Genomic DNA, 12,697 nt, shown 5'->3' on the forward strand with positions numbered 1-12,697 from the left:
CAATTGCATTGCTCAAATGTGCTGTTATTGGTACCATTTACTACTGAAAATATCAACGAGATGTTTATTTATATTTGAAGACATATTAAAGGCTTTAACGCTTGTTTTTGACTCGCACTACTATTCATGATTGAACAAAACTTTTGGCAGGTACTGTATGAAAAAATATGTTTAATGAACAAGAGTCGAGAGTATAATGAGCTTTTTTCTCCCTTGGAAGGGGTACATCGCTACGAAAAGTGAATGAAGTATACCTTAACTTGGATTAGAATTGGGTTAATTTATCAAAGCTCGAAAGCTGTGCGAAGATGTGTAGTAATCGAGACCTTTACAAACCGAAAATATATTTATTGTTTTACTGTAAATATTGAAATATGTGTTTGCAGGTAACTATTTAGACGACCGTTATCCTTCAAAAAAGCTTAGCATTTAAAAACATTACAATTGAATTTTTAGATAACGGTGTTCACATAAATACACCTTAAGCCAGCCTTGGGTTGACTTTATACTAACCTTTTTAGTTTCTTTCACTGTAATCACCCACAGACAATCAATTGGCATTTCATTTTCTTTTGTAAATTCTCGAATTTCCGGAGGCACGTCCTTTGAACCAAAAAAGCCTTCCTCTCCTGTTAGATTTATTCGACAATACATTTTCTCCGGCGTTTTCACTGAAATCAGAATAACATACTTATTGTTTTTTCTTTTTTTTTGATGTTAAATAAGGTGAATATAAAAGAAAAAAAATCGTATTCTTTTTATGCAATACGTATTAGACAGATTTGAAATGTAAGAATTGAAAACATCGAAATTCTAGCGAGTTGTTATTAATATATATATAGACATAAGCGGAAAAACATCTATAACAATAATCCTTAAAAGGTTCATCTGTGTTTACTGAGTTTCGCGTACATTTATAAGTATAATACGCTTAGATATTGCCCTCCATATAGGAACATTATGCCGAAGTTTATTGTAAACATATTTGCGATATGATATTGAGCAAACATCCCCAAATGTAGATACGATCGACTATGTTTTTCTTATACATGCATGTAGGGAAATTCTTTATTATTATGTTCATAACTTTCAAAAGTAATAAACTTTTGTTGATATATGTATATGCAGTAAGGATTTGAGCAATTTTTCTTGAAGAAATATTGGCAATTTTCCTCTCGTGTACATATTTGTATGTAACGAATTAGGAACTACTTTTAGACCCAGTTTCTTATTTTGTAGTAATCGCAAAATAATCTTTCTATTAAGTATCGAATATATATTACTTTTCCTGTGCATACACCTGACGTTTTATTTTTGCTTTTTCGAAAAACGTCAAAAATATCTAAACCAGTATAACTAAGGTTTCAGTAACAGATACATCTTTTGTGAAATATTCTATACGAACATAAACGAAATTAAAAAAAAATAACAATGTTGGAAAATGTACAAATTAGGCACTTGATTGATAGAAACAATATTATCGAGTTGTGAGGGAGATTCAAGTTGGTTAAAAAACGACATCGGATTTATTTATATTTAATGAAGTTGCCTCATTCGAACCAAAAATTGAAAAGGAATAATGGATGTTTCGTTTACGGTAACAGCGTTTGTAACTGGTTAAAAAACAGCATTGGATTTATTTATATTTAATGAATTTGCCTTATTCGAATCAAAAAATGTAAATAATAAATGTTTTCTTCATGACAACAATGTTTGTGACGATCCCCGGCCCAGCCAAAAGGAAATAATTTATGTATTAATTTTCTTGACTAATAAAGGATAAACAACGCAAATGTCCGCTGCGCGATGAAACACTGCGCAACGACTTCGGTACTGTCAACTGTCAAACACCAAACTAGCCAAATCAGATGCGCACTGTCTTACTGCGCAACGAACTGTCGAGCACAATTTGGTTATTGTTTCATAAGCGCGGTGGAATGTCTAAAAATTGCTCTTGGGGTTTGTTATAGTGAAATGGCAGAAGATTTATCAGTCAACGACCTCAGTGTTATCTATCAAAGCCTTTGCCGCACCATTACAAGTCTCCAGGGTAAAGTTTAGGCAATCGAGTTCATCGAGAATGTTACAGAACTCTGCGCGCAAAATTGATGTTCTAATTCTAAACCTTTGCGTTTGCCTCTACTTTACTTATCAGTGTATTATAATGTTGGTTTAAATGATGAGTAAATACATTATCCCGACTAGAAATTATGATCGTGGTCCTGACAGGGTACAACCTCGATTCATGACAAGGTTTACCCTATGTGGATACGAGTTGGACTGTTGCGCTTTTTTTTAAGAAGGACCTGATAAGGAACAAAATAATTCGAAGTGGTCTGTATTCTGTCGAAACTGCCAGACGCGGATCGCGATTTCGATCCTTTTGGATCTCATCAGCGCGTCGCAGACAGCTCCGACAGAACACAGACCAACCTTTACCTGCTGTCTTAACAACGCGTTTTAGAAAATACCACAAATGGCGTGGTGAGCGCCATCTGTAGTACGATGCTACATTTTAGAATTACGTATGCTCCAACAAGGTCCATTTAAATATATGGATATCTACTTGCTGAAACGAATCCCGGCGTAGCTAACCTCATTATGATAGGGAAATTCAAAGAACCCTGTCAAAACCTGATTGCAAGTTTATTAAAATAGGGTAGTTTTAAGATAACCATAGATTTATTGATAAAATTTTTTATTGATAAAATGTAGTAATGACTCGCCCCCATGTGTTTTTTAGGCGAATCTTTGGTTATATATGTTTTTGGTGTTTGTTATCAGAAAATACTTTCATATCACCCGTTTTGGTTAAAAGGTGACTGATTTAGTGCCGTACTTTTGTCGTGAATTTTTTCACGATAAACGTAGCTACAGCTATTGCTTCTTTTTTTTATTTTTCGGGGAATCCCAGGATATGGGAAACGCTGTCGGCTAAACCATATTTCTTTCACGAGCAGTGTAAAATAGTAGGCTACCTTGTGATAGCCGTAAATAACGCTAGTAATCTCATCAAAGCAAAATTTAACCGGGGCTGTGTATTTTGTTGCTGAGAGCGTACGAATTCCTGATGCGTACAAATTTGACACTAAACCAACCGTAATTTCGCTTAATGCAAAAATTTCAATTAATGAGGCTCCCCTTGCGTTTTTTCATTTATTGTATAAATCCATTTTAATTCGCGGTCTATCTTATGTAAACTGTGAAGTCGTTATACGTATAAGGAGAAAACTAAATTTTTATTACAATGCAAAAATTACAATTTTAGAATGTAAATGACTGAATCTGCAGTAGAAATTGTAGAATTTTTTTGGTAACTTGTAATAATCTCAATTTGACATGTTAACTAAAATACCTAGTAAATTTATTTCTGCTGGAATTTCTGTTTTACAAAGTCGGGTCCAAATTGTATGATAATTTTTATTATTTTTGCTTACGAAGCAACAGGCTAGTGGGATAAATTGTAAAAATCGTTTTAATATTTAGGTAAATTATCCATTTTCATTTCATCCGTGTAGGTATTACAATATTATTCGCTGGTTAACATTATTATTGTAATATTTTTGATTGAAGAGGACGAGATTCAAATATTACTAATCGATCAATGCATTCAATTTTTCTTGTTTAAGCATCCGGAAATATAAGAAGAATTCGGTAGTGGCTAGCTCCTTGTCGCTGTAACGTGCGATAAGGAGCTTCGTTCCAAAAATATGCAAAAATTATTTGTAGTGTAAATCAATAACTAGAAACAGCAAAAGAAGTAGGTACAGTTTGACCTAGTTATGAGTCTACAATATTTTCATTTGAATAAGCAGCATTTATAATTTCTAACTATGATATTTATGTTGTGTAATTTATTACAGCCATTTATAATTCAGTGGCTTGAAATTCCTGTGAAGTTATTTTTGGTAGAAAAACTACTTCAAAGAAAGCATTGTTCAATGTAGATGACATCACAAACTTTGTATGACACCTAAAAAACATCCCAATGCTGCATAAAGAATAAGTGTTTTAACAGGTATTTTATTGTTCTTTTGCTAGATACAATTTATATATATTTAACCTATCAGGAATTAGAGTTCCCAAAAACGAATTCCAATTTACATATAAAAAGGCTAGTGTCTTACTTTTAATCTTTTGTTTTAACATACAAAATAATTGCAGAAGTTTTGTGATGTACATTCCTGCTATCTATTATATGTATTGATGACGGACGGGTCGTCTCTTCGATCTACACTATAACGCAAAGCCGCACGGTAGAGCAGAAGTCCTCTTTAGTGTTTTTCCACAAATCGTGTGGGAATGGACCGATGCCTTTCTGTGCTCTATGGGTTGAAAAACACTAATTTATATTTTGTAGACGCGTACAAAATTAACTTTTTTTCTATTAGGTACTGAATAAGTTTTAAAATGCACAGAAATACGCCCCTTCGACAATGAGGGGTGGAAACGCCTACCTAATTCTATGACTTTTATATAGGTAAATGTTCTGTTCAAACTTCGAACGCCGGCACAGTGGTGCTTTAAAAGTTTTGTTCTGGCAATTACAATTATTTGTCAATTAACTATCCAACCATTATAAATTACCATCTAACGGGAAGATTCAAAACGTGCTTAACAAGGGAGCCCCTTCACAACGTGATATTTGTATAAATTTAACAACCAAGTATAATATACAAATAGCAAAAGTTAAAGAACATTATTCATGGTATATGCTACAGAAAATGTTTAATGAATAGTATAACTATTAAACCTACTTCATGTTTTTACATTACAAAGGATTAAAAATTGCAGAATTCTCGGTGATATTACTTTGGTTATAACTTTTTTTTTGTAGAGTTTTACGCTTCATTATTGTTATACAAATTCGCACCGTAGGACACGATTCATTATTTCTTACTGCAGGTGGAATTCATGTTGCATAATGCATGGCGTTCGTTGCTACATCGGTTGTTCTGAAATAGTTTCTAGCAAATCAGCTCATTGCTAGGTTACCCGATATGCCGCACAATATTCAGTTGTTTTTCCCTCAATCCCTACATACGCCAGGGACCGATTAATTTTGTACCTTGTTTGTGATGGCCGAGTTTAACTGAATCAAGCCAAACTAAATGACTGTCGGTTTGCAGATAGAACTAGGAAATACGGAAAACAATAATCCATCACCAATCAGATACCCATGTCATGTGTTTGCATAAAATTATTGATATTTTTTTCCATGACAATAATTTTTTACTTCAATGCTCTTATCCTTTATACTAATAACGACTCTGAAATAAATTTATTAAAAATCTAATCGAAAGAAAGAAAATGTAATAATAAACATACAGAGTAATCATTATATACAAAGTCTAACAGATATAAGTGCCAAGCTTTGGAAGATGTAATCTAGATGTAACAAACAATTGTGCGGTGAATTAAGGAAAAAAAGTAAAATAAGAAAATCACAATAATTTATATTCGGAACAGAATCTTGTGTGTGAATTGGAAACGTAGGTATCTAATACTGAATTGCGTAGTGCTATAAAAACTGCAGTTACATGGATGGAGAATGTAAACATTACCGATAATCGGATGTTAATAACACATTGTGTGCGAATACAAAAGAAAAAATATATAATAACAAATAAGAAACCCGCTTAATTCTTGATCGTTAGACGAATTGTTTTCTGTAATTTGCTTCAATGACCATTGATTGTGTCTTATTGGGCTTGTTTTTCCTTGATTTACACTTTCTACACATTAGAGGGAGTATATTTACATGGAGACACGATTGCATCGCCTCCAGTATGCGTATCTACATTTAGGAGGGGACGTTTTTAAGTTCGCGGAATAGGGGTGAAGAAGTGGAAATAAAAGTGCGACTTTATTTTTTTTTTCAATATATTCACCTGCTACCCTTATACATTTTTCCGATCTTTAAATTAAATTACGTATACCTTCGACAAAAGATGTTTTGTTTTTGTCTGAAAAATACGCCGAAACTGCATCCTTCACTTCTTCGTCGCTTGAAAATTTCTTGCCACGAAGACTATTCAAGTTTGGGAGTAGCTAACCGCTCAGATCTAGGTCAGGACTATAGGGTGCATGAGCAAAAATTTCTAAGCCCACCTTCTGCAGGACACCGTCGCAACACGGTTCTTGTCAACAGGCGCGTTTTGGTGCAGAAGGAGGACACCTTTGATAATTTTCCTCTTCTTTTTTCTTTGATTGCTCCCTTTAACCGCTCTAGGATTGAAGCATAGTATTCTCCGATTATGGAGACACCTTTATCTTTATAATCGCCCAACAGGATCCATTCTGAGTCCCAAAAGACTGTCGCCATGATTTTCCCAGCCGACTGTGACACCTTAAACTTCTTGGGTGATGGTGTGCAGGGTAGCACATTACAGTTTGACTGGATGCTCCCATTATAATACTATAAATATTTATATACTACATTTACGAGCTCGAACTATTTCAACAGAACTTTCAAGTTGGGTTATTATCTGAATCGACTGTAATTGACTGGGTGCCCAACCCAATCGAGTGGGTGCCCAGGCACCCGTAGACCCCCTTTGTTGCTCCTCTGGTGGTGTGCCTTTTTTGTGTCACTGCATAAAGCCCTGTTTGGTCTCAGGTTCATAATGATGAACCCAAGTTTCCACACCAGTAACAATTCGAGTCAATACTCCATCTTTATCTTCACTACAGAGGTCTAAAAACGCGCTGATTTTAGTTATGCCAAGATGATCGTGAAGAATTTTAAAAATAGTTGTACTTGATACTTCTGCCATTTCTGCAAGTTGCTTCTTCTTAAGTCGGGCATCTTCCAGTGTTAATTTTTCGACTTTTTGAATGATTTCCGGATCGGTCACTTTAATCGGCCGGCCTGGCCGTGGGTCGTCTTCAAGTTAGTCCTTGCCTTGCTTAAAGAGGGTATGCCACTTGTAAACCATGGTTTTACCTGGGCAAGAGTCCCCGTAAACGGATGGCATCTCTTCCAGTAAAAGTTTGAACTGATTTTCCTGACTTGGTAAGGAACTTTACAACAGTGCATTACTCGATATTTCGCAATTTGTTCTTTCCGACTTGTTTCGTCGACGATATTTCAAAGACTATTAATCTAATTACGATAAAACTTACTTGTTTATACTAATAATGAGTTGCTTAATTCGTAATGACGCGAATATGTACCCTTATTAATGACCTACCTGCTCATTCCGCGAACTTAAAAACGCACCCTCGTACATGTTCCTAATCTACAATTGACAATGGCAAGATGAACAAAGATTAATTTTACTATTAGCTGAAGAAAACAGTCCTTTTTTCATGGGTTTTGTTATTCACTTAGTTGTTTTCGCTGACTACGTCGTCAGCAAAGATTTTTCTAAAATATCTCCTCATTTCTCATAATGCAAGAAGCGGTCGTTCGTAAGCCTACAGAATTTATGATCCAATCTGTTATCTTTGAAGAAACATTGCTTTACACATTTGGACGTGGCTTCATTTCCAATACAGATGTCCACTTTTATTGATTGCGATTGAATAAAAACGATACAGGGGAAGCGTCACAAGTTAATGTTCACCCGTAAAATGGTGATATGGAGAAACCGGAATTTTACGAGAAAATCGATTGAAACAATAATAACGCAGCGGGTGAACACAGTTCGATATCTTGTACATGATCACACGTGAATGTTTTACACAACTCATAAAATCTTTTTTGTTAGTATTGTCGCAACAAGAGTCAAGAACATATCGATCTTGTCTTAAAAGCCAATATCAAAACCAAACTTATCTTGCCCAATATTTTGAGTAGGTTTTCGAATTAGTAGAATTACTGGGGCTGAAAAAAGAAAGGAAACTAAAGACCATTATCATAAAGTTGTCAGTCTTACAAATGGTTGGACACGCACCTCCACTCTTTCCTATCCTGAGCTAATCTTCGCATTTCCCTAAAACTAAAACATCCCACATTTAACATTTATAAACAGTAATCTAATCTAGGTCTAGGTCAGTGGTTCCTAACCTTTTTAATATTGTTACCTCTGTGACCTATTAGGAAAACCGATTTTACCCCGACCTTAAAATATTATCAATACAAACAACACAAGCAAATACAAATACAGTGTAAACTCTTTATAACGTTACTCGATTTAACGACAAACTTAAAACGTCGAAATTGCTTGACCTTGGCTGGTTTACATTGTTTTTTATACAATATTACACTCTATATAGCGTCACGCTCACTCTATTTAACGACAACAATGCGACATTATAAATCATTGAACAGTACTTTCTAAGTTGCCGAAATATATAAGAACTGCAGCTGTGTACGTTGTTGAAGAAGATGATTCTGTCCCTCCACCAAGCATCAAACAAGCACTTGATGCAGCAAAACTATTCAAAAAATACTTCTTATATAATCAAATTGATCCAGCAGTATCTCAAGATATGAGTAAGATACGTAACAAAATAGAATTAAAATATTGGAGCAGCAAAAAACATCAGACGAAGATAACAGGCTATACGCAATGTATGAATAATAATGTTCGTGTGCAAAATGTCTACTATATTGGTAAATGCATATTATTATAGAATAGTAAACTAATATCTTTTATTTCTCTATTTAACGACCACTCTTTATAACGCCGAAAAATGTTCAGTCCCTTAAGTGTCGTTATATAGAGTTTTTATAAAATATATCTTGACCAACATTTGTTAAATAGAAACCCCTTTCCTACGGGTTGTCTCACGACATCACTTACCATATCTGCATTTTAGCATATTATATTTACATTTAATATATTCATACCTTACGAATAATACACGAGCAGGGCAAAATTGAAATTTTCATAATTTTTCGATAATGAAATGATATATTGAAAAATATCTTGTGGCAACAATAACTCGTTTCATTTTTGTTATTTAAGGTCACATATTGCTACTAAATTATAAATTCCTTTGTGTTTGACTTCTGGGGAGTTTGCTTTACACTCTTTTTGTTTTTTATTTTGTATTCGGTTCAGCAAGATCAAGTGTAATGAAAAATGAGAGTTATCTCTGCCTTAAAAGGAAAACGTGATTATTATTTACATTTAATAGTCAACGCTTTATGAGTATTTTAAAATTCAACAAAAAAGTACGAAATTATCGGCTTATTGATCTGATTCACGCACACCTAATCTAAACAGTGTATGCATGGGGGTTAATACGGGTTTATTTAGATTAATGTAACGATTCCTATGTTGCGGTTGTCCCCAATAATACATCTTTTACCAACCGTAACGCTCCGGCCTTTTCCCACATTTAGTGGAATTGGTGGCGGATGACCTTAGTTTTAAGGGTCGTGTGGTCTGCCCGTATAGGGGTCGTCTGGGATTTTAATTTCAGTATTAAATACCTGCGGCTGCTTATGTTATAGACCTGGCATTTTGGATACCGCATATTACGAGGTACCGTACTTATCCCATCTCTCCGGCTCCGTGCCCATCCATCTGGAGCAAATAGGCAGGCAATATGCGATATGAAGTAATCGGTATACTTTTTGGTTATAAGGAAATCGGACAGTAACAGCCGCTAACCGATCAAAAATACGAATATGGAGTGACCTTTTCAATATATATAACCCTTACATATTAATAAGTTCAATATGCCATAAGTACATATATGGAGCAAATGAAAAGAATAAGGAAAGTGCATTTCCTTGATTTATACAAATACGTTCGGTAGGTATGTCGTACAGAGTCTATTGTTTGAATTTCCATATGAACACCTTTAAAGCTCTCCAAGTGCCAGACGAACAAATAGGTGAACTTTTGTTTGTGTTTGATGCGACAGTTATGGAAGTTTCAAACTAAAACTTTGCCGTATTCGCATTCGAATCACATATAATACCTCTGCTGTTAGTACCTACCACGAAACGAGATTTGCAGATATGAAACATGCTTACTTGTTACGGCCAATGTAAGTTATGATAAGAATGAAATTAATAATCTAAAGCATACTACTAATTAAATATCTGGCGACACTAATGCTGGGTAATTCAAATTGATTTCAAGTTTACAATTTCTTTTCATTATTTTTAATATCTAAGGTCCATAAATTATATTATCGATAGTATTAACAACAAAATAAGTTCCAATCGTCTCTATCATATCGCTGACAGCGTTTCCCTAGGTTCTAGGACAGGCGGTCAAACCTTGACTTCTTAGCCGTGATTACCTGAGAAGCCCTTTTTCTGAATTTTCAGGTACACTGGTACATTGTATGCAACAGAGACAGATATAGATACGAGCGATACCTGTCTCTCTTCCTCCGTAACCATGCGCCCACCCCTCTCGGTTATCATTGTGGAGAAAGGGAGGAAGGTAAGGTGAAAGTTCTTATTCAGTCCCCTTTTAAGAATTGTGGGAATAGGTGGGTGAAGGTTCGGTTGAGAAAGATAAAACGGATGAAATCAAGACAGAGGAGAATGAAAGAATGTTTGTGGAATATTATTGACTCAGCATTTCAGCATGTCTAAGCGATCCTAAGGAATCATTGCCGGTATCCTTCTAAGCGAGCAATATTATTCATTTAACTAACGCCACTAGAAACTGTGCAGTGCGTATATTATAGCCTAACAATACAACAGCAACAAGAGCCTTTTAGCAGCGTTCTCTCTTTTAGACTTGGTATCTTGGTCTTCTTCTTAAATTCCATTGTTTATTATACCGTTTTAAAAAATGTATTTATATTGTAAGGATAACATCATAGTTCTCGTAATACACGATAGACAGTGTTAATTCACTTATTCATAACAGCAAACTAATTATTAGTATTCGACAGGCAATTCTGAATAATTAAATTCTCATTTAAACTCTCAAATCGTAACTTACCCTTAAGTTCATAAACCGATCGTTAATTAAACGGTAAGACATTTATATCGTCAACTAAAGTTCTTGTAACCTTTATCGATTACCAAACTAATCCGAAGTAATTGTTACGACATCGAACAGTATACGTTACCTGCTGCACAAATAACTTCTTCAAACGAATTGCAAAGTATCAGCAGATGTTACGAGGTATAACTAAATTCGCTTGTCTCATTAAAAGTTTCGTTGTTTAAAATTCAGGACTCATCAATACTTTAACGTAACATACTCTATTCGTTAGGTTGCGTTGTTACAATGGTTTTGTCTGTGCTTGTTGAAGTTTGTTTAACAGAAAAGTTGTTGAGTTAAAATACATCTAGCTAATCCTTTAGAATATTATTAATGTTTAGGAAATCTATACGTAGGACAAGAGTGAGGAGATGCATTAGAAAAGAGAAAAAGGCATCGTGGAGGTAGATGAATGAATAGAAGATATCCCATGATGAGAGAAGAGTTTGTTATTAAAAAATTTAAGAAATAGTAAGGTTATATGGGGTACAGGTGGAAGTTTTAAAACAACCAAGCCAAAAAGTTACAGTTCGTTTGTTTAAATTAATTAATTACATTTACGAGAAGGGAAAAATTCTGGATGATTACAAAATGGCGAATAAGGTTGTGGCCATACGAAAAACGGGAGGCGCGGATAGTTTTTAGAATTTTAGAACAATTACCTTAACGTTTCATTCGTCAAAAGTCAGCTAGAATCGTGCAGGAAAGGATGGATAATGGGATGGAAGAAATTTTAGCTTTACAGATATTAGTTAAGGAGACGATAGAAAAAAGAAGGAGCATATAACATAGGATTCGTTGATGTAGAAAAATCTTTTGACAATGTTAAATGCGAGAAGGTATTAAAATTGTTTGAGTATGGGAGGATGAGAATTAGGGATAGAAGAGAAGTGGTATTGTTAGACGAGTAGGGTATAAAAATTAATAAAAATAAAACAAAGATGCAACGCATGTAAAAGTGAGGTTGGAACTAAAATAAAAATAGAAGAAGATAAACTGGAAAACAGCGGTGATTTTCGATATTTAGGAAGTCAGATAACTCGGGATGGAAAAAGCACCAGAGGTACAATACAGAGGATTAGAGAAGGAGCGGGTACTCGGTTTGTGTCCGGCCGAGTACCGGATAATGACACCGGTTACCGCCAGCGTCGCGTAATTTTACCAGAAAAAAAAATTAAAAAACAGATACTAGAAATAAGAATTTATTAAGTATAACGAAAAACTTATTTAATGAAAATTGGTAATTAAGATTGTATCGGAATGGGTTGTTTGTCCTAATTTATATTATTTATTGATTTGTGTACTATATTATTTCTTATTCCTAAATAATAATATAAATCATAATTTGTATCAATTTCACAATTTAGAGATTTGACTTTCGATAAGCGATATCTCGAAAACAAAACGAGATAGACATATGGCGCCTATGGTCATGATTATCATAAGGTCGTCAGTCATAAGACTGGTTGGACACGCAACTCCACTCTTTCCTATCCTGAGCTAATCTTTGCATTTCCTTAAAAATAGAACATCCCAAATCCTTAACCATTTATGAACGGTAATCTAATCTAGGTCTAATACGTCTCTGTCTAGACCTTCGTGCCTGAGAGGGTGTCTTACCAACCTATCTCGCCTATTTCTCATTGACTTCCATATAATCCTCTGTTCTCCTATTCTTTCTAATTTCTAACCTTCTCTATCCACGGTATCCTCATCATTCGCCTGTAACACCACATTTCGAACGCTTCTAACCTTTTCTTTTCCGCCGCGCCCACTGTCCATGTTTCGCA

General features: G+C 34.7%; 1 protein-coding gene across 1 annotated transcript in view; it reads right to left on the reverse strand.

Moving 5' to 3' along the window:
* LOC108733976 (cubilin homolog) overlaps positions 1-12,697 on the reverse strand; it is a 257,794-nt gene that overhangs the window by 43,731 nt on the left and 201,366 nt on the right. The window contains exon 5 of the mRNA XM_025974987.1: positions 510-671. Within this exon, the coding sequence (XP_025830772.1) occupies positions 510-671 (162 nt within the window). The remainder of the gene's footprint in view (positions 1-509; positions 672-12,697) is intronic.

This window comes from Agrilus planipennis, unplaced genomic scaffold, assembly GCF_000699045.2.
Source record: "Agrilus planipennis isolate EAB-ADULT unplaced genomic scaffold, Apla_2.0 scaffold36, whole genome shotgun sequence".
Lineage (NCBI taxonomy): Eukaryota > Metazoa > Arthropoda > Insecta > Coleoptera > Buprestidae > Agrilus > Agrilus planipennis.